Source organism: Macaca nemestrina, chromosome 17 (genome assembly GCF_043159975.1).
Source record: "Macaca nemestrina isolate mMacNem1 chromosome 17, mMacNem.hap1, whole genome shotgun sequence".
Lineage (NCBI taxonomy): Eukaryota > Metazoa > Chordata > Mammalia > Primates > Cercopithecidae > Macaca > Macaca nemestrina.
The window spans coordinates 40781940-40805402 of NC_092141.1; the positions used below are offsets into that span (position 1 = coordinate 40781940).

A 23463-nucleotide genomic window follows, 5' to 3' on the forward strand; every position below is an offset into this window, starting at 1 on the left:
TTGCCTGAGCCTTTTCAACTCTGAATCAGATGCTGGCCTAGATTTATTACACAGTGCTTCTGCTGTTCCATGCCTGAGTTATCCTTTTAGAGACTCGTCTTTCAGTGCCAGCTGCCTTATCATAGTTCAACCTTTACTTCCCTTGGCTTTCCCTTGTGTTTGCTATACCATGTCATTTTGAGGGATGTTAGATGGGTGTTGCATAGAATTTAGCTTGGCCATTAGTTTTTATGAAAGTGTTTGCAATATGAAACATTGACTTTTTGTCGTTTGTAGAAGCAGAACAGAGTGATGAACAACTTCATCAAGAAATATCACAGGTGAGCTTTAAAAAACAGAGGTATGGGTTTTTGTGTAGAAAAACAGTGATGATTTTATGAGCCTGCCTTTTTCATTCTCTTTTTGTTTTTTGTTTTTGTTTTTTTGGGACCGTGTCTCACTGTCACCCAAGCGTGCAGTGGTGCAATTTTTTGCCTTACTGCAACCTCCATCTTGCAGGCTCAAGCGATTCTCATGCCTCAGCCTCCTGAGTAGCTGAGATTACAGGCATGCACCACCATGCCCAGCTAATTTTTGTATTTTAGTAGAGATAGGGTTTTGCCATGTTAACCAGGCTGGTCTCAAACTCCTGGCCTCAAGTGATCCACCCCATCCCTTCTTCATTCTCTTAATTACCAAGAGTTCTTTTTCAGTTCTTTGTTGTTATGGCTGTTACTGAGTATGTGTTTTTGCTTTAAGTCCTTAGGAACATTTTCTCTTAGAGGCCAGCTAATTCATTTTTTGTTTTATTGTTTTAGCTTTTAAATTTTTTCTTCCTTTCTCCCAAATATATTAACAAGTTGCTAATTAAGTGCTGTCTCCATTTTTATTATTTTTAGATACCGCTAATTTGTTAATTTTTCTTCAAGGCTAATGTCATCTGTATAGTGTATGCCGTTAACAACAAGCATTCTATTGATAAGGTAGGTGTGACCTTTTTTTCACTATAGTTGGTTTCAGTGGAGCGCTTCCAAAGTTGATCCTCAGTTTAGAATTTTAGGGGTCTAAGGTAAGAGTGTTTTGTAAAGATCCTCATCATGGCTAAGCGCTTGTTAATTTTCATTTTAGGTAACAAGTCGTTGGATTCCTCTCATAAATGAAAGAACAGACAAAGACAGCAGGTATGTTTTCCTCTCTCAAACTTTTTATGTTAAAAAGTTTAAAGCTTGCAGTAAAGGTACGGGAAGTAGTACACTGACCTTCCCTAAATCCGTCACTTAAATTTACTAGTTAAGATTTTGCCATATTTGCCTTATCTGTCAGTTTTTCTGTCTGTTCATACACACACCCACATGCCTTTGCTGGGGGGACTCATTTGAGGCAGTAAATATACTTGAGAGCAAAGCAAGAAACAGAACTCTGATATAATGATTCACAACTTCAGACAGATTATTTTTGGCTGGGCGCGGTGGCTCAAGCCTGTAATCCCAGCACTTTGGGAGGCCAAGACGGGCGGATCACGAGGTCAGGAGATTGAGACCATCCTGGTTCACACGGTGAAACTCCGTCTCTACTAAAAAATACAAAAAACTAGCCGGGTGAGGTGGCGGGCGCCTGTAGTCCCAGTTACTCGGGAGGCTGAGGCAGGAGAATGGCATAAACCCGCGAGGCGGAGCTTGCAGTGAGCTGAGATCTGGCCACTGTGCTCCAGCCCCACGACAGAGCGAGACTCCGTCTCAAACAAACAAACAAACAAACAGACAGATTATTTTGGTCATAAATCTTACATTTCTCTTTGTCAAACTGCTGCTTGAAAAGTCTCAGATTAATTAATTAATTAATTAATTTTGAGGCAGAGTCTTGCTTTATCACCCAGGCTGGAGTGTAGGGGCGTGATCTTGGCTCCTTGCAGCCTCCACCGCCCGGATTCAAGTGATTCTCATGCTTCGGCCTCCTGAGTAACTGGCACTACAGGCACGTACCACTAACGCCTGCCTAATTTTTGTATTATTTAGTAGAGAGGGTTTCGCACATTGGTCAGTCTGGTCTCGAACTCATGACCTCAAATGATCTGCTCACCTTGGTCTCCCAAAGTGCTGGGATTACAGGCATGAGCTACTGTGCCCAGCCTGAATCTTTTTAAATAGGAAAATCAGACTAATACCTATGTATTGTACACATTTGGTCCTTTTCTCAATTTTTTAGATTTATCTTTTAGTTGGCCATTTTCGTGCCTTGAAACTCTAAAGATCTGGTTCTAAACATATGACTATGGTCATTAACTCTCTGTCTTACATATTTTGGAAGGGAGACAGATGACATTATATGTGCTGTGAACAATGCTGTGGCATTGTATGGCTTGTCTTTTATCATGGTTTTAACTTTGTGATGATTTGACAAGGTGGAAAGGAAAGAATGACCCTTTACAACTGTGCTGTCCAATGTAGTAACCTCTCGTCAGTTGTGGTGATTTAACTTTAAATTAATTAAAATTAATAAAACTAAAACTTGTTCCTCGGATACACTTAGCCACATTTCAGGTGCACATAGCCACATGTGACTAATGGTTACAGTAATGGAGAGTAGAGATAAAGAGCATTTCCACCATCATAGAATGTTGTATTGGACAGAGCTGCCTTGGGGGATCCAATACCCATATGCTCCTAATATCTGCTTTTCTTGCTCTTCCTTGAGCCATTTCTGGGAGGGAATCTTTAAGAGAGGGCAGTTTTGCTAAGATCTATCAAGCACCACCTTGGACCACTGAATTAAAAAATTTTGGCTTTACCATGACAGCCTCCCAAGTAGCTGGGACTGCAAGTGTGTGCCACCACACCTTTCTAATTTTTAAAAAACTTTTGTAGAAACAGGGTCTCACTAAGTCATCCAGGATAGTCTTAAGCTCCTGGCAGAACTCAAGCAATCCTTCCGCCTTGGCCTCCCAAAGTGCTGAGATTACAGGCGTGAGCTGCTGTACCAGACATATATATATATATATATATATATATATATATATATATATATATATATATATAGGCCGGGCGCGGTGGCTCAAGCCTGTAATCCCAGCACTTTGGGAGGCCGAGACGGGTGGATCACGAGGTCAGGAGATCGAGACCATCCTGGCTAACACGGTGAAACCCCATCTCTACTAAAAAATACAAAAAACTAGCCGGGCGAGGTGGCGGGCGCCTGTAGTCCCAGCTACTCAGGAGGCTGAGGCAGGAGAATGGCGTAAACCCGGGAGGTGGAGCTTGCAGTGAGCTGAGATCCGGCCACTGCACCCCAGCCTGGGCGACAGAGCAAGACTCCGTCTCAAAAAAAAAAAAAAAAAAAAAAAAAAAAAAAAAAAAAAAAAAAAAAATATATATATATATATATATATATTTTTTTTTTTTTTTTTAAGCTCCATAAATTACTCTGATGCACACCTTTGGTTACAAACCACTACATTTTTGGAAACCCTCCTGGTTCTGTTAGGAATTTATATTTGGGCTATATGGTGGTCAGTCTTTTCAAGCATAATGGCACACCAAGGGTTAGGTAAGCTAAATGCTTTCAAGTGCTTCTGTTGCAGTCTAGAGTTCCAGCAGGATGATTTGCTTTCCCTCCAAGCTCTCTTGCAGGATTCACAACAGTTCTCCACTAGGTTGGTCCTCCTTAATATCCCCATTAAGATTTTCCCCCATAGGCTTATCAGATTTAACTTTAGATCTTTAGGAATTAAAGATCAGAGCCGGGCGCGGTGGCTCAAGCCTGTAATCCCAGCACTTTGGGAGGCCGAGATGGGCGGATCACAAGGTCAGGAGATCGAGACCATCCTGGCTAACACAGTGAAACCCCGTCTCTACTAAAAATACAAAAAAAACTTAGCCGGGCGAGGTGGCAGGCGCCTGTAGTCCCAGCTACTCCGGAGGCTGAGGCAGGAGAATGGCGTGAACCCGGGAGGCGGAGGTTGCAGTGAGCCAAGATCACAACATTGTAGCTTGTAGTGAGCTGAGATCCGGCCACTGCACTCCAGCCTGGGTGACAGAGCGAGACTCCGTCTCAAAAAAAAAAAAAAAAAAAAAAAAAAAGGAATTAAAGATCAGAATCTTTAATTCCTGGTCTACTCCCTGCCAAAAACAGAAACAAAAAATTATCCTCAATCTTCTCTATCTTTTGAGATCTACCCATTTTTTTCCAGCCAAAACCTAAGTATTTTTCTTGGTTTCTGCTTTTCCCTCAATCTTCATATCTAACCTATCAGCTGTTTCTGTCTTATAAAATATATCTGAAATTTGAATATTTTCCTTTTCATCTTTACTGTCACTGCTGTAATCCAAGTTACTATTATATTTTTAAAAATTTGTTAGTGAAAAAATGTAACATATACTGAGGTACATACCTGTTATCCAGCTTCAACAATTAACTCATGGCCAGTCTTGTTTCATCTATTACCCCTCCCGCTGAGATTATTTTGAAGCAAATAGAGATATTATTTTCATGTTGTAAATATTTCAGTATATAGCTCTAAAAATCACTGCACTTAAAAATGTTAACCCCCTTCTTAGAACCATTCAGTGGCTTCCCATTTTACACTAACAATAAAACCTACACTCCTTACTGCAGCTTGTTAAGTTCTTATGTGTCTGACCTTTGATCCTCTTTCTAACCCCATTGTATACCTTTTTCTCTTTACTCAGTACTCTGTAGCCATTCTGGCATTTTCCTGTTGTTTGGCCCCATCAGGATGTTTTTTCAGTTTGGGGCCTTTGCACATGCTGTTCCTTCCTCCTGGCTTGCTCTTCCCTGACTCTTTACATGGCAGATTTCATCTTATCCTTCACCCCTTGGCTCAAATGTCACCTTTGCATAGGGGGTTTTCCTTAATTATTATACATAACTAGCTCCTTCCCACTACTCTATCGCCCTTTTTATTTCTTGCGTAGTACTTATTGAATTGGAAATTATTTTATTTGCTTATTGCTCATTTTCTGTTTTTCACTATTGGAATGGTCAGGTTTCTGGATCTGCCCAGGCATGGTAGCTCATGCCTATAATCCCAACACTTTGGGAGGCCAGAAGTTTGAGACTAGCCTAGGCAATGTAGCTAGACCCTTCTCTACAAAAAAATTTTTTTTAATTAGCTGAGTGTAGTGGCTTGTACCTATAGTCCTAGCTACTAGGGAGGCTAGGGCAAGTGGATCACTTGAGCATAGGAATTTGAGGTTGCAGTGAGCTGTGTTCCTGCCACTGCACTCCAGCCTGGACAACAGAGCTAGACCCTGTCTCAAGAAAACAAAAAACAAAACAGAATGGGTAGAGACCTTCTGTCTTGTGTCCTTAATACTTGGAGCAGTATGTGGCTTATAATAGGTGCTCAACAGATAACATGTTGAGTAAATACATGTTATCTAGGGGGCTTGACATGACTGTAGAGGAAGGTTCATGTTGTTGAGAAGATTAAATAAAAACTTTTTAGTTAGAATGGGTTATGATGTAAATTAAAATATAAATCTAATGTCTTTTGCCTTCCTTATTACAATGTGCCCTGTTTATTTTAGGTTGCCTTTAATATTGGTTGGGAACAAATCTGATCTGGTGGAATATAGTAGTATGGAGACCATCCTTCCTATTATGAACCAGTATACAGAAATAGAAACCTGTGTGGAGGTATGCCTCATAATTTGATTTGAAAATTTATTTTTGATGAATTCTTACTAAATTGGGGTTTTAAATAGGGGGGACAATGTGGAATGGAATAAATTTCCTGCTCTTTGTAAAGTCATGTAAACCAAATAAAACAGAGAAGTTGGAGTTGGCCTCTGAGCTCTTTCTAGACATTCATATTGTGATGTCCACAAAGATGCATTTTTCATTTTTTTTCAAGGAATCTTTCTTTTGCCATATGGTGATAGTTTGAAAATTGTTTTTAGCTCTCCTAATTGATTTCAGAGTGTAAAATTTTAATTTTATTTTTTTCAGTGTTCAGCGAAAAACCTGAAGAACATATCAGAGCTCTTTTATTATGCACAGAAAGCTGTTCTTCATCCTACAGGGCCCCTGTACTGCCCAGAGGAGAAGGAGGTAACAGGCTATGTTTATAGGGGCTGGAATGTGTATGTAGTAACTCGAGTAAGGTAGTGATTTTCAGTATTTGTGTAGAGATTAAACTGCTAAAATTTAAATTTATTGCTTATTAAATGGTTACATTTACCAGGTACTCTTCTTCAATGACATTCACATTAAATATTCATAGTATTTTCCACATCAATGGAATCTAATCAAGTACTGCTTCAGGAAATGCCATTAAAACAAACAGAAGAATTGGCAACAGTAACAACAAAAAAGTCCAAAGACTTAGCTAATGGTCTTCTTGTTTTGCTACTATAAAATCTACAAATTGAAAAACACACACAAACAAAAATCTTATATAGTTTTTTGACATAGGCGCAACGTAATACAATGTGACTACTCCTTTTGTTTTTGTTTTTTTTTCTTTTGAGACAGAGTCTCACTCTGTCACTCAGGCTGGAGTGCAGTGGCACGATCTGGATCTCGGCTCACTGCAACCTCCACCTCTGGGGTTCAAGTGATTCTCATGCTTCAGCCTGCCAAAGTAGCTGGGATCACAGGCATGCGCCACCATACTCGGCTAATTTTTGTATTTTTAATAGAGACAGGGTTTCACATGTTGCCCAGGCTGATCTTGAACTCCTGACCTCAAGTGATCTGCCTGCCTGGGCCTCCCAAAGTGCTGGGATTACAGGCGTGAGCCACTGCGCCCAGCTGCTTTTGTTTTATAGCTAAGAAACACAGTAACTCCTTATTGAAATATCCAAAATTTAATATTTTGCCATAGACATTGAAAAACTAAATCTTTTTGAGATATATTTCAAGTACCTTAAAATTCATCCTTTTAAAGTTATACAATTCCGTGGTTTTTAGTATATTCACAAAGTTATGCAATCATCACCACGCTCTAATTTCAGAAGTTTTCATCACTCCAAAGAGAAACCCTGTACCCATTAATTAGCAGTCACTCCCCATTGTCCCCTTACTCAACCCCTGGCCAGCACCAATCTACCTTCTGTCTCTGTGGATTTGCCTCTCTGGACATTTTATATAAATGGACTTATACAATATGTGGTCTTTTGTTTCTGGCTTCTTTTACTTAGCATAATATTTTCAAGGTATATCCACGTTATAGCATGTGTCAGTATTTCATTTCTTTTTATGGCCCGATAATCATTTTATGGATACACCAAGTCTTTGGTGGGTTTTATTTTATTTTTATTTTTATTATTTTTTGAGACAGAGTCTCATTCTGTCACCCAGGCTGGAGAGCAGTGGTGTTATCACAGCACACTGCAACCGCAAGCTCCTGGGCTCAAGTGATCCTCCCGCCTTAGCCTCCGGAGTAGCTAGGACTATAGGCGTTCGCCACTGTGCCCAGTTGATTTTTTTTTTTTCATTTTATTTTTTGTAAAGACAGGATTTTGCCATGTTGTCCAGGCTGGTCTCAAACTCCTGGGCTCAAACAATCTTCCCGCCTCTACCTTTGCCTCCAAGAGTGCTGGGATTACAGGTGTGAGCCACCACACCTAGCTGGATACATATTTAGTTTATCCCCATATCTGTTGATGGATATTGAGTAGTTTCTACTTTCAGGCTATTATGAATAGACTGTTGTAAACATTCAATACAAGTTTTTGTTTGAACACTTGTTTGGTTTTTTTTTTTTTGAAGATAGGGTCTTGCTGTCACCCAGGCTGGGGGGTGCAGTGGCATGATTACAGCTTACTATAACCTCAAAATCCTGGCTCAAGCAGTCATCCCACCTAAACCTCTCAAGTAGCTGGAAGTATAGGCACACACTACCCATACCTGACTAGTTTTTCTCTTTCTTTCTTTTTTTTTTTTTTGAGACAGAGTTTTGCTCTTGTCACCCAGGCTGGAGTACAATGGTGCAATCTTGGCTCACCACAACCTCCGCCTCCTGGGTTCAGGTGATTCTCCTGCCTCAGCCTCCCGAGTAGCTGGAATTACAGGCAAGGGCCACTACACCCTACTAATTTTGTATTTTTAGTAGTTATGGGGTTTCTCCATGTTGGTCAGGCTGGTCTTGAACACCCACCCTCAGGTGATCCTCCTTCCTCGGCCTCCCAAAGTGCTGGAATTACAGGCACGAGCCACTGCTCCTGGCCTGTTCTTTTTTTTGGGGGTCAAGGACTTACTGTGTTGCCCAGGCTAGAGTGCAGTAGCGCATTCACAGCTCACTGCCCCCTCAACTTCCTGGCTTCAGCAATCCTCCCACCTCAGCCTCCCAAATAGTTGGGATTACATGTGTGTACCACCACATCCAACTAATTTTTGTATTTTTAGAAGAAGATGGGGTTTCACCATGTTGCCCAGGTTGGTCTTAAACTCCTAGGCTCAAGCAATCCACCTGCCTTGGCCTCCCAAAGTGTTGGGATTACAGGTGTGAACCACCATACCTGGCCTTTTTTTTTTTTTTTTTTTTTTTTTTTTTAATTTAGAGACAAGATCTTGCTTTGTGGCCCAGGCTGGAGCACAGTGGTGTGATCATAACTCACTGCAGCCTCAAACTCCAAGGCTCAGGCCATCCTCCCACCTCAGCCTCCTGAGGAGTTGGGACTACAGGCACATGCCACCGTGCCCAGCTAATTTTTAAATTTTCTTGTAAAGTCAAGATCTCACTATGTTGCCCAGACTGGTCTCAAACTCCTGGCCTCAAACAGTTCTCCCATCTAGCCTCTCAAAGTGCTGGGAGTACAGGCCTGAGCCAACACTCCTGGCCTGTTTTAAATTCTTTTGCATACATTTAGTAGTTGAATTGCTGAGTCACATGGTAATTGTATATTTAACATATTGAGGAACCAGCAGCTACTTTACACAATGACTAGACCATTTTACATTCCCACCAGCAGTGTATGAAGGTTCCAGTTTCTCCACATCTTTGCCACATTTGTTATTTTACTTTTCTTTTTTGGTTTATTATAGCCATCCTAGTAGATGTGGTTGGGATCTCATTGTTTTGATTTGCATTTCCCTGATGGCTAATGATGTTGTGTAATTTTTCATGTGCTCATTGGCCATCTTCTTTGGAGAAATGTCTATTGCCTATTCAAAGTCCTTTCCCATTTTTGTTTTAAAGAGACAGGGTCTAACTGTCATCTAGGCTGGAGTACAGTGGCATGATCATGGCTCACTGCAGCCTCAACCTCCTGGACCCAAGCAGTCCTCCCACTCAGCCTCCTGAGTAGCTGGGACTGTAGGTGCATGCCACCACACACAGCTAATTTTTAATTTTTTTTTGTAAAGATGGGGTCTTGCTGAGTTGCCCAAGGTGGTCTTGAACCTCTAGCCTCAAACAGTCCTCCTGCCCCAGCTTCCTGAGTAGCTGCCGTTGCCCATTGTTTAGTTGGGTTGTCTTTTTTTTTTTAAGTTAATTTTTCTTTTAAGAAGCAGGGGCCAGGTGCAGTGACTCATGCTTGTAATCCCAGCACTTTGGGAGGCTGAGGCAGGGGGATCACTAGAGGCCAGGAGTTCGAGACCAGCGTGGCCAATGTGGCAAAACGCCGTTTCTACTAAAAATACAAAAATTAGCTGGGCATAGTGGCGCATACCTGTAATCCCAGCCACTCACGAGAATCGCTTGAATCTGGGAGGTGGAGGTTGCAGAGAGCTGAGATTGCACCACTGCACTCTAGCCTGGGCTACGGATTGAGACTTTGTCTCAAAAAAAAAAAAAAAAAAAAAAAAGAAGTCTTTGCTATATTCCCCAAGCTGGTCTTGAACTCCTGGCCTCCTCCTGCCTCAGCCTCCTGAGTAGCTGGGATTACAAGTGTGAGCCACCACACCACCACACCCAGCTTGAGGTGGTTGCTTTGGTTCTGTTTGTCGAGAGAGGTATTGTTTTTAAGAATAAAAAGTTGCAGATCTCTTTCAGGAAAAGTTTATAGTATAAGTGAGTGGTTAGCAAACTGACTCATGGGCCATATTTGGCCTACCACCTGTTTTCACACAGTCTGTACACTAAGGAAACATTTTATATATATATTTTTATATATATATATTTTGAGATGGAGTCTTGCTGTGTTGCCCAGGTTGGAGTGCAGTGGTATGATCTCAGCTCACTGAGTTCAGGCGATTCTCCCACCTCAGCCTCCCAAGTTGTTGGGACTACAGGCATGTGCCACCACATCTGGCTAATTTTTATATTTTTGGTAGAGAAGGGGGTTTCACCACATTGGCCAGGCTGGTCTCGAACTCCTGACCTCAGGTGATCTGCCTGCCTTTGCCTCTCAGTGCAGGGATTACAGGCATGAACCACTGTGCCTGGCCATATATTTTTAAATGATTGAAAAAAAGTCAAATAATATTTTGTGATAGGTGAAAATTATGTTACATTCAGATTTTATTATTTCATAAAAATAAAGTTTGACTGTAACATAGCCATGGTCATTCTTTTATGTTATCTGTGGCTGTTTGCGTGCTACAAAGGCAAAGTTTAGTAGTTTCAATATGTGCTACTCTCATCTCTTCTCACTGCTGCTGAGTGTACTACTAATTGCGCTGACACACCTAGACAGCATTTCAAGTACTATGTATATCACTGTACCAGGACCTTTTATTTATATTCATTGCATACCCATCATGCCAAAACATGAAAATAATAATAAAGTATTTTTTTAGATGGGAAAGCAGATAAATTTTCCAGGTTCGAATTACAGTTCCAGCATCATTTTTTTAGACATCGGTGCAAATGCAAAGGAAATTTCCATATTTCGTAATCCATTTAACTATGCAATTGAGTTTCCATTAACCTTCAACTGGAATTGATTAATCTGCATTGTAATGACACGCTAAAAGGCAAACATCAAGAAAAGAATCAAATATAATTTTATAAATACCTTGTGTTCTATTGAAGTCATAGGTTTGTGGATATGTACCAGTATTGGCAGTATATATTTGTGCAAAAAGACATTTTCAAAGATGGGACGTGTAAAATGTCAGTACAGATCAGCATTAACATATAAACATTTGCAATTAATTTTCATGGTAGACAACACTAACTTTGAACCCTAACAAAGCAAAATGTTTTCCTTCCAAAAAACAATTTCATTCTTCTCATTAATAAATTTGTGTTGCAAAACTGTACTCAGTTGTATTTTGAGTTTTATCAGAAAAACTTGGTAGAAGTTTGATTTCTTTCTTACGATGTAAGTACCTAAATGACATGCTTAACTTTGCCTGTTGGCCCCAAAGCTTAAAAAATTGCTGTGTGGCCCTTTACAGAAAAAGTGCCAACTCCTAGTATAAATAATTAATTTGAGTTATCCCTTAATCTGATTCTAGTTTACTCTTATTCTTGGTTTACTTTTCCTTAGTTAGGATTCTTCTTTCTAATTTACTCTGTTCTTTTCTTTTTTTCTTTTTTTTTTTTTTTGAGACGGAGTCTCGCTCTGTCGCCCAGGCTGGAGTGCAGTGGCCGGATCTCAGCTCACTGCAAGCTCCGCCTCCCGGGTTTACGCCATTCTCCCGCCTCAGCCTCCCGAGTAGCTGGGACTACAGGCGCCCGCCACCTCGCCCAGCTAGTTTTTTGTATTTTTTTAGTAGAGACGGGGTTTCACTGTGTTAGCCAGGATGGTCTTGATCTCCTGACCTCGTGATCCGCCCGTCTCGGCCTCCCAAAGTGCTGGGATTACAGGCGTGAGCCACCGCGCCCGGCCTCTAATTTACTCTGAATCCAGTATTTCCCAAACTTACCTCATCATAATAGTCACTAGGTGTTACTTGTTAAAAACATAGATTCTGGCTGGGCGCGGTGGCTCACGCCTGTAATCCCAGCACTTTGGAAGGCCAAGGTGGGCGGATCACGAGGTGAGGAGATTGAGACTATCCTGGCTAACATGGTAAAACCCTGTCTCTACTAAAAATACAAAAAAATTATCTGGGCGTGATGGCAGACGCCTGTAGTCCCAGCTACTCAGGAGGCTGAAGCAGGAGAATGGCGTGAACCCAGGAGGCCGAGGCTTGCAGTGAGCCGGGATTGCGCCACTGCACTCCAGCCTGGGCGACGGAGTGAGAAGACTCTGTGTCAAGAAAACAAAACAAAACAAAACAAAAAAACGAAATACATAGATTCCATTCTGATTCAGCTAGGTATTTTATGTATGATAAAGGAAATTTGGGAAACAGTCTTAATACTGTGGGAACTGTTACAGGGATTTACCTCTGAGGCCTTAGCCTAGCAGTATATGAAATCCCCTCTATTAGTTTGTTCTCAATTTTTTAATTGCTACTTTGTTCTCAGGCCTGTTATTTGTTCTGCTAATCTGTTAATCCCTCATCCCCATCCCCATCCCATAAGAGTTAAAATATCTACCACCATCTGTTACTCAATTCTTAGGTGGACCTGAGTGAGAGGTAAAAATTTCAACTTTTAGACTATACCTTGTTTTACACAAGTACAAACTTTAAATTGCCTATAACAGAATCTTTTATTTAAACAACAATCTTTTCGTTTCCCGTTTCCCGCCTCCCCTCCCCTCCCCTCCCCTCCCCGCCTCCCCTCCCCGCCTCCCCTCCCCCTCCCCTCCCCGCCTCCCTTCCCCCTCCCCTCCCCGCCTCCCCTCCCCCTCCCCTCCCCCTCCCCTCCCCGCCTCCCCTCCCCGCCTCCTCTCCCCCTCCCCTTCCCCTCCCTTCCCCTCCCCTTCCCTTTTCGAGATGGAGTCTCACTCTGTCTCCCAGGATGGAGTGCAATGGCATGATCTCAGCTCTCTGCAGCCTCTGCCTCCCAGGTTCACAGGATTCTCCTGCCTCAGCCTCCCAAGTAGCTGGGATTACAGGCGTGCACCACCATGCCTGGCTAATTTTTGTATTTTTAGCAGAGATGGGGTTTCATCATGTGGGCTAGTCTGATCTAAAACTTCTAGCCTCAAGTGATCTGCCTGCCTTGGCCTCCCAAAGTGTGTGAGCTACCATATCCAGCCAAATACCATAATTTTTTACAGCTTTATTAAGTAGAATTTTTAATACTTTTTAGTAGTCCTTTTTTTGATGTTACATTTTCAGGTGGTTAGTTTTTAAATATGACATTGGGCCAATACCTTAGAGTTCTTTTCAAGCTTTAATGAAAAGTGTGTATATTGTTGGCTGGGTGTGATGGCTCATGCCTGTAATCCCAGCACTTTGGAAGGCTGAGGCAGGCAGATCACAAGGTGGGGAGAGCGAGACTATCCTGGCTAACATGGTGAAACCCCGTCTCTACTAAAAATACGAAAAATTAACTGGGTGTGGTGGCACATGCCTGTAGTCCCAGCTACTCGGGAGGCTGAGGCAGGAGAATCGCTTGAACCTGGGAGGCAGAGGTTGCAGTGAGCCAAGATCGCACCACTGCACTCCAGCCTGGGCAACAGAGCAAGATTCCGTCTCAAAAAAAAAAAAAAAAGAAAAGTACATTGTTTATTTTTCTTAAAATTACTTTTTGAAAATGTACCCCTTTATTATGTGAGGAAAAATCACTTAGACAAAATAAAAGGTTATCTTTAGGTTCTGTTTTGTATATTATTCTTGCTGTTGCTTCTTTTGGAAACATATAAATTATTCAACTTATTTTAAAGGAGAGTAAATGAAATATAACAGTGTAGTTTTTATTAATCTTTAATGTCTAACATTAGGATCACATTTATAGAAGCATCATCTTACCATTCATTATTTTAAAGAATAAATCACCTGTGATTGTAGATGTTATAGTCCATTTAGTACTCTTTTATAAAGGAAGCCCCATTAGATGCTTTCTTTTTTTTGAGACGGAGTCTTTCTTTGTCTCCCAGACTGGAGTGCAGTGGTACAATCTTGGCTCACTGCAACCTCTGCCTCCCAGGTTCAAGCGATTCTCCTGCCTTAGCATCCCAAGTACTGGGACTACAGGCATGCGCCACCACACACAGCTAACTTTTCTATTTTTAGTAGAGATGGGGTTTTGCCATGTTGGCCAGGCTGGTCTCGAACTCCTGATCTCAGGTGATCTGCACTCCTCGGCCTCCCAAAGTGCTGGGATTACAAGTGTGAGCCACCACACCCAGCCTCAAATGCTTTCTAAATGTTTGACTTCTTTTTCTCATTTCTTTCTAATCTCTTAGTATCTTAAGTTTTATCTTTTTCTCACTATATCAAATTACTCTCCCAAAGATCCCATTTAAAACAAGAATAGAAGGGGTTATCTGTGTATGTTTGGAAGATAATTATTTTCTTTCCTATTTTTAAAAGAATTTCTTTTCTGCATTTGAGTTTGATAGCATGATCAAAGCTGTCATCATTACCATTTTGTAAGTTAATAAGTTTATATTTCCTCAGCTTGACATGTCATTTCTCTGATTTAGGTAGAACCATAGGAGATCTATTTCCAAGCTTAGACAAAATTCGAAGCTCTCCTTGAAGTTTTATTCTCAAAATTATTGACAGTGATTACCCTATAGTGGTTATACAGTGAAGAAGCATGTGGGCCTTATTTTAAAATAGTCATTTATTTATTCTATCCATGATGAATCATAAAACAAAAATGAAGGAAATTGTCAGAATATATTTCCAGCAGCATTAGTCATAACAGTTTTAGAGTCACAAAAGGCAAAGTTCTTTTTAAAGTATAAATTCTTATACTAGGAAGTTAGTAAAAATTTTTTACACTTACTAACTAGTGATAATTTTGCCACTTGTTTGTGAATGAGCGTATTTTATTTTCCAGCTTTAACATACACACAGGGGACAGATCAAAACAAATCTCATTCTGCTACCAGAAGGTGGATGGTCAGAAATCGGAAGTTGAGGGGAAAGTCCTTAGTAGTTTTATAAGTCAGTTCATATTGTCTATGGAATGACAGAAGATATAGATAAATAAATAGTTCTTCTTTATGTGACTAGAAAAATGAATCCCTCCTAAAGATGAACTTCTCCTGGCTGGGCGCGGTGGCTCACGCCTGTAATCCCAGCACTTTGGGAGGCCGAGGCGGGCGGATCACAAGGTCAGGAGATTGAGACCACGGTGAAACCCCGTCTCTACTAAAAATACAAAAAATTAGATGGGCGCGGTTGTGGGCGCCTGTAGTCCCAGCTACTCGGGAGGCTGAGGCGGGAGAATGGCGTGAACCCGGGAGGCGGAGCTTGCAGTGAACCGAGATCGCGCCACTGCACTCCAGCCTGGGCGACAGAGCGAGACTCCGTCTCAAAAAAAAAAAAAAAAAAAAAGATGAACTTCTCCTTTGCCTGTTCTTAAAGGATTTGTGGTCATAAGGGGAGAGCTTGACCATTCCAATTATCAGTCCCAGCAAATATTGCCTCATTTACTTAAAAAGGTTTGCATATAAAAGTAAATGGCTTTGCTTTAGTTCATTTTTTCATGTTGGTGGTATTTGATACTGTGTAAAAACAATCAGAATTTTTCTCAGCATTGCTTATGAAAATCACAGTTTAAATAATTATTTCTTTTCTCAATGATTTATAGATGAAACCAGCTTGTATAAAAGCCCTTACTCGTATATTTAAAATATCTGATCAAGATAATGATGGTACTCTCAATGATGCTGAACTCAACTTCTTTCAGGTAATGGTCCTTTATTTCAGATATTTGCATATCTTTTTTTTTTTTTTTTTTTTTTGCTGAAAGCTATAAAATGTATTAGCTTAAACAACAAGAACAGTATGTTATAAACATAAGTTTCTTTCACATAGAACTATCACATCAACCTATATATGCCTTTACTTAGTCTATAAAACTCTCTTATGCCCAGGAATTGAGGGGATTTGGTAGCTTCATTTTATGGTATAAAGTAGGTGTGTTAAGGATGACTTGGAGTCTGAACTCTGAATCGTTTTGCTTTCTTAGTTTTGAATAACATAGCTACACAAATAGCCCTGTGTTTTAGATACAGGATGGAGGGAGTTGGAAATATTTCTTTCTAAGTATGACATGTTTTACTTTTGTTTTTTGAGATAGAGTCTCGCTCTGTCACCCAGGCTGGAGTGCAATGGTGTAATCTTGGCTCACTGCAACCTCCACCTCCTGGGTTCAAGTGATTCTCCTGCCTCAGCCTCCCAGGTAGCTGGGACTACAGGCATGTGCCACCACACCCAGCTAATTTTTGTATTTTTAGTGAAGATGAGGTTTCACCATGTTGGCCAGGGTGGACTCGATCTCCTGACCTCATGATTCACCTGCCTCAGCCTCCCAAAGTGCTGGGATTACAGGCGTGAGCCACCGTGCCCGGCCCATGTTTTACTTAAATAATACAAAGTGGAGACTATTCCTAATGTAGAATATGTTTCTTTGGTTGCAGTTATTGGATTTAATGTTGCTTTGTAGATTACCATTTTATATTATTTGTGGTTTTAATGCTGGTTTGTTTTTAAATATATTTTTATGTTTTTTGCTAGAGGATTTGTTTCAACACTCCATTAGCTCCTCAAGCTCTGGAGGATGTCAAGAATGTAGTCAGAAAACATATAAGTGATGGTGTGGCTGACAGTGGGTTGACCCTGAAAGGTAGGTGAATGGTATTTTTCCCCCTTTTGAAACTTAATATTTTCAAAATTTGGCAGAAGGTGAAGGTCTTTATTGCATTATTTATACTTTAAGGAAACGTTAATATTTACTAGTATGCCTAAAGTCTGATTTGGATATTTACGAGTTGGGAGGGACAGACCATTGTTGGGGATTATCATCTTTACTACCAGTATAAATTAGAGGTGGGGAAATTGGTTGGATCTCAAGGATACAGAGGTCCACCTGAGGGAAGGAGATATCTGGAACAAAAAAAAAGTGTCTTAAAATTCTTCCTACTCATAAACAGCCTTTAAATAGTCATTATTTTTAGGGAATTTTGTCTATGGGTCAAATTTACCAGTATAGAATGTTCCCTGGAGAATATATTATAGAGGCACAGTGAAGTTAATGAGATTGAAAACCAGAATTTTCCATGACAAAAATAAACTCAAAGATCTGTAGAACACTACTCTTGTATAACTTTGTGCATGTCAATATATTCCTTGAGATGTAATGTTGGCCATTTCCTCCTGTGCTGTCTCTTGCTGAGCTGGGTGTATATGTGAAACAACTCTGAAATCAGCTGTTTCATTGAGATACTTGTGAATTTTGTTTTGTTTTGAGCTTTACAATGCAAAGCTAGCATCCATATGTTCATGAATCTAGTTCTTGCCATTATGTTACATGCTTTTCTCCTATGTGACTCTGTATCCTTTATTTACTAATTTACTTTATTTCAGGTTTTCTCTTTTTACACACACTTTTTATCCAGAGAGGGAGACACGAAACTACTTGGACTGTGCTTCGACGATTTGGTTATGATGATGATCTGGATTTGACACCTGAATATTTGTTCCCCCTGTATGTACCTTTGCTTTTGTTTTTTAAATTTTTTATTGAGACAGGATCTCACTATGTTGCCCAGGCTGGTTTTGAACTCCTGGGCTCAAGTGATCCTCCCACCTCGGCCTCCCAAATTGCTGTGATTACAGGCATTGAGCCATGCCTAGTCACCTTTGGTCTTGTAATTGATTTTACTTGCTAAATATTTTTAAGGTTGATTTAGCACACATGGGGAGGTGGGCTTTAAGCTAATTGGGAATATTTTAGAATTATAGCAGAGCTTTATAGTAGGATTTCTCAACCTCAGCACTATTGACATTTTGGACCAGACAATTTTTTGTTGTGGATGTCCTGTGCAGTATAGGATGTTTATCACATCTGTAGAAGTCAGTGATACCTCCAGTTGTGACAACCAGAACTGTTGAGAAATTGCCAAATGTGCCCTCTGAAGTGAAATTATCCCCAGTTGAGAACCACTGATTCCCTCATGACTCTAAACTTTTCCTCTTCTTGTGGAGACTACAAGTATCTTTTTTTGTTCGTTTTACTGAGGAAGGAAAAATAAGATGCTAGACAATAAACTTGTTTTGGGAGTCAAGAGATCTCAGAAATATGCTGGTTAACATTTTTCTTACGTTGTTCTTCTCCCTTAGTTTTATAGCCTGTTCTTCTTAGCTTAAGTTGAAGTCGGTATTTTCCTAAACAGCTTAAGTTGAAGTAGGTATTTTCCTAAACGACTGGTCTATTTGTGGTTCTTTTTCTTCTTCTTTCTTTCTTTTTTTTTTGAGACGGGAATTTTGCTCTGTTGCCCAGGCTGGAGTGCAGTGGCGCAAGCTCTGCCTTCCGGGTTCACGCCATTCTCCTGTCTCAGCCTCCTGAGTTAGCTGGGACTATAGGCGCCTGCCACCACACCTGGTTAATTTTTGGTATTTTTAGAGAGGCAGGGTTTCACCGTGTTAGCCAGGATGGTCTCGATCTCCTGATCTCATGATCCGCCCGCCTCGGCCTCCCAAAGTGCTGGGATTACAGATGTGAGCCACCGCACCCGGCCTTTTTTTTTTTTTTAAAGAGACGTCTCATTTTGGCTAGCTCACTGCAACCTTGAGCTCCATGGCTCAAGCAATCCTCCCACCTGAGCTTTCCGAATAGCTGGGACTATAGGTGTGCACCACAATGCCGTCCCCTCCCCTCCTTTTTTCTTTTCTTTTCTTTTCTTTCTTTTCTTTCTTTGTTTCACTATATTTCCTAGGCTCATCTTGGGGCCTCAAATGATCTTCTTGCCTCAGCCTCCTAAGGTGCTGGGATTACAGGCCTGAGCCACCATGCCTGGCCCGTTATTTTCCTTTGATAATGCTATGTTTAAGTTCTGTTTGTTTAAAAATAGACCCAGTGCCATCCCCAAACAAGAGACTGCCTTGTTGCAGGATCCCTCTTCTATATCCCAGGGAAGTGAGCTCTTCAGGGATGGTGACTTCCCAGGATCTGGCCTCAGAGTTTTCAGTCATTCTTCATTTTTTCGTTGGCACATTACCTTCATGGTACTCTGTTATTTTAGCATAGCACCTCCAGCTATCTATGTAATGGTTCAGAAAGACTGTTATTTTTTACTTCTCCATTTTTGAGGAAGCAAAGTTCTTTCTGATTAGATTCCTAGTCCATTAATCAGTTCTAAACTGAAACTTCCTTTGACTAAGTTACTAAATCTTGGCTCAAGTTAATTTCCTAGATTTTTCAATAAATATATACTGAATGAATGAATTTGTTATAGGACTCTCTCATAAGGTTTTCTTTTCTTGTGTCATTTATGTGAATAGATGAATTCTATGGGAGGTTGCTTATTGCTTTAAGTATGACAGTTGGGAAATTCCCTGTCTTATGGCATTGTGGCTTACACTAATCATCTCTTTCAGTTTTTTTAATCCTCTTTGCCTTTAATTTTCTGCAAAATAACTTCCTGGAGCTACTACATGAATCTCTCTATCCTTATGGAACCTTCTTCCTCTCTCCTTCACATTGCTGCTAGAATAGTGGATAAATAAATAAAAATTTGGCTCTGTTACTTCCCTTCAACCTGCTTTTCTGATATTTAAGAAAATGGGCCTGGTACAGTGGCTCATGCCTGTAATCCCAACACTTTGGGAGGCCAAGGTGGGTGGATTGTTTGAGCCCAGGAGTTCAAGCCAGCCTGGGCAACGGGGTGAGACCCCATCTCTACAAAAATACAAAAATTAGCCAGGCATGGTAGTGTGCGCCTGTGGTCCCAGCTACTCAAGAGGCTGAGATGGGCAGATTGATTGAGCCCAGGAGGTCGAGACTGCAGTGAGCTGTGATCGTGCCACTGTACTGTAGCCTGGGCAACAGTGAGACCCTGTCTGAATTTAAAAATGGGAAAGAAAGAAAATGTTGTTACTTTGGAATGAGCATTATTATGACTCTTCTGAAGAGTGGCAAAATCACTCCAGAGAGTTTCCTTGGGAAGTCTCAATGATACCAAGTGAAGATATTCTTGTAAATGGTATTACCTCACAAAAGACTTGTTGCAATTTTATATTCATTTCTTAAATTTTAAAATTTGAGTAATGATTTATTTTACTCTTGAATTTTTTCAACAGGCTAAAAATACCTCCTGATTGCACTACTGAATTAAATCATCATGCATATTTGTTTCTCCAAAGCACCTTTGACAAGCATGATTTGGTAAGCCTTTAGCTGTAATTTTCCATAATATATAGCAAAATATTTTTCAGTGAATGATACAACTCTGTTCCCTGAGCTATGGGATGTGTATGTCACATAGCCAAAAACTGCTTAACCTCTCTAAGTAAAATTCACAAAAATATTTTCTGCTGTTTACCTTTGTTGTTTTCTCAAGATGAAAATGTCTAATTTCTAATAGACTCTCTTATCGGTTTTCTTATATACACGTGAGGAATTTTCTTGATAAAATGTAAAATTTCTTGTCACTTGTTAAGTAGTTTTAAAAAGCATAGCTTTACTAGATTGGGGGACTTTTGTGTTGGAAATTAGTATCTTCGCTATCTAAACATTATGTATCCTTGTGTTTCTTCAGGATAGAGACTGTGCTTTGTCACCTGATGAGCTTAAAGATTTATTTAAAGTTTTCCCTTACATACCTTGGGGGCCAGATGTGAATAATACAGTTTGTACCAATGAGAGAGGCTGGATAACCTACCAGGGATTCCTTTCCCAGTGGACGTGAGTATAGAGCTCACCTCTTTCCTCTAGAGTTGCAAATAGTTTAAAGTTATTATGTATTACATTTGTTACTTTGTAAGCTTGTAAGACCTTATGAAATGCTTCAATCATAATTGCCTCTAAGCAAGATTAGCTGCTGATATCTCTAAGATGAACTATAAATGTTCTATAAATTTATCAGGAAGGGACAGTTTTATTTTGGATGATGTATTTTTAGTAGAGACAGGGTTTCACCATGTTGGCCAGGCTGGTCTCGAACTTCTGGCCTCAAGTGATCTGCCCGCTTCAGCCTCCCAAAGTGCTGGGATTACAGGCATGAGCTACCACGCCTAGCCTTTAATGAACTCTTAGTAAGATTTTGTGAGGATTTGTCTACAACCTAGTTATAGCATGGTTGATATTATACCTAGGGTATTAAGGGAATCTTCTGGTCTTGCATAGTGACATAATTGCTTTAGCCTTAACTGACTCAACATTAGGATCTTTTCTTTTTTCAAATATGTAAGAAAGGCTAATTTCAGATTATTTTTGCACCTTTGTCACTTTTTTTTTTTTTTGAAACAGAATTTCGCTCTTGTTGCCCAGGCTGGAATGCAATGGTGTGATCTCAGCTCACTGCAACCTCAGCCTCCCGGATTCAAGCGATTCTCCTACCTCAGCCTCCCGAGTAGCTGGAATTACAGGCATGCGCCACCACACCTGGCTAATTGTGTATTTTTAGTAGAGATGGGATTTCTCCATGTTGGTCAGGCTGGTCTGGAACTCCTGACCTCAGGTGATCTACCCACTTCAGCCTCCCAAAGTGCTGGGATTACAGTCATGAGCCACTGTGCCTGGCCACCTTTGTCACTTTTTCATATGTGTTTTATTAAGTCCTCAACTGGCTAATATTTGAAAATATATTAACTTTATATTAACTTGGAAAGTAGATCACGTAAAATATCCCCACTCTATCACGATTTTACCAGCCACTCACTGCTTATCTTTGTGGCCTTGGTGTTTCTGGGCAGATGGAGTAGAGAGAGGAATTTCCTGCCATCTTGCATTCTTCTCCCTTTTCTTCTCTGCTTTAAGAACGGCAGTGTAGGGCCAGGCAACGTGGCTCATACCTATAATCCTAGCACTTTGGGAGGCCAAGGCGGATGGATCACTTGAGATCAGGAGTTCGAGACCAGCCTAGGCAACGTGGCGAAACCCTGTCTCTACTAAAACATTTTTAAAAATTAAAAAATAAATTAGCCAGGCTTGGGGGCACATGCCTATAGTCCCAGCTACTTGGGGGGCTGATGCAGGAAGATCACTTGCACCCAGGGGGTTGAGGCTACAGTGAGCTGTGTTTGTGCCATTGCACTCTAGCGTGGATGACAAAGTAAGACTCTGTCTTTCAAAAAAAAAAAAAAAAAAGAATGGCAGTGTAGGAAAAACTATGGTTGGGCACATAGGAAATTAAAGTAGTCTAGACAAAAATTATCTAGGTGTGGTGCATAAAGTTTTTTAGCTATTGGATTTTTTTCCCATAAATATTCATTTAGGAATTTTCACATTTTAAATTCTTTTCTTTTGTAGGCTCACAACTTATTTAGATGTACAGCGGTGCCTGGAGTATTTGGGCTATCTTGGCTATTCAATATTGACTGAGCAAGAGTCTCAAGCTTCAGCTATTACAGGTAAGTATCTAGATACTGTTCAGCTCATGATTAGAGATTTGCACTCCATTTTCAAACGTAACAAAGAGTAAGAATAAATTCATCTTCATTAGTCTTCCATCTACACTCGATTAGTTTTCCTTGTGATCTGATCATTTCTTTTGTGTTGAGGTGTTTGATTTTACTGTTTATGAAAAGAAAGGAAGAGTAGAGACTTAGCTTCAAGTCTACTCCCTGGGGTTACTCCACTGATGAAAATGAAGAAGAGCTACGGGCATTAAAGGATTTACCAGTTGATCTTGCATTTTAATTTTCTTTAAACATTAAAAATAATGCCTATTAACTGTTTTCTGTATTAATACAGCTTTCACAAATCTTGTAATGTAAGCCAGGCATTCTTGCCAAGGAATGTGCACCACTTAAAGTAAACCAAATGTATGGAAATAGCAAGTTAAGGAACTGATCATTTCAAGAGTTTCTTATATCCCTGTTGGTGGAAAATGTGCCATATCTTACGGGAAGCCCTAGCACAAGAAGACAGCCTTTCTTAAATTGACAGAGCAGGTACCCTTTAAAATACTTAACCAATTAGACAGTATTTAATTCAACACCAGAAAATAAGAAAATAGTCACTAGCCAGCCATGAGGTTCTTTCACTCAGCACATTGTTTACATCTTTCTGTATCAGTAAGTATACTTTATATATCTTAATGTTAATAATGTGTCACAATATGGATGTTCTGTAACTTATTTAACTATCCCATAATTATATATTTTTATCATTTTTGGTTTTTTTCTACTATCACTAGTATCTCTGGTGAGGTCTGTAGTTCAGTCTTTAGGTATAGCCTAAGGAGGTTGTTGGTTTTTTTGTTGTTGTTGTTTGAGACAGAGTCTCTCTCTGTCACCAGGCTGGAGTGCAGTGACGAGATCTTGGCTCACTGCAACCTCCACCTCCTGGGTTCAAGCGATTCACTTGCCTCAGCCTCCCAAATAGCTGGGACTACAGGCATGTGCCACCATGCCCAGCTGATTTTTGTATTTTTAGTAGAGATGGGGTTTCACCATGTTGGCCAGGATGGTCTCAATCTCTTGACCTTGCGATCTGCCCACCCTGGCCTCCCACCGTTCTGGGATTACAGGTGTGAGCCACCGCGCCAGGCTCTAAGGAGGGCTCTTTACCTCAGGAAGGGTTACCTGCTGTCCTGATGATACAGCATTGTTTTCTGG

The 23463-nt window shown here is 40.5% G+C and overlaps 1 protein-coding gene across 11 annotated transcripts in view; it reads left to right on the forward strand.

Annotated features, from left to right (window-relative positions):
- LOC105485218 (ras homolog family member T1) overlaps positions 1-23463 on the forward strand; it is a 109473-nt gene that overhangs the window by 36760 nt on the left and 49250 nt on the right. For all 11 annotated transcript variants that reach the window (XR_011615591.1, XR_011615592.1, XM_071082676.1 and 8 more), the window contains exons 4-14: positions 277-320; positions 909-962; positions 1108-1160; positions 5526-5634; positions 5947-6048; positions 15491-15589; positions 16420-16528; positions 17269-17389; positions 19984-20068; positions 20442-20587; positions 22154-22254. Coding sequence is in view for 9 of the 11 variants with exons in the window: in XM_071082676.1 (XP_070938777.1) it covers positions 277-320; positions 909-962; positions 1108-1160; positions 5526-5634; positions 5947-6048; positions 15491-15589; positions 16420-16528; positions 17269-17389; positions 19984-20068; positions 20442-20587; positions 22154-22254 (1023 nt within the window). In the remaining 2 variants the exon portion in view is untranslated. The remainder of the gene's footprint in view (positions 1-276; positions 321-908; positions 963-1107; positions 1161-5525; positions 5635-5946; positions 6049-15490; positions 15590-16419; positions 16529-17268; positions 17390-19983; positions 20069-20441; positions 20588-22153; positions 22255-23463) is intronic.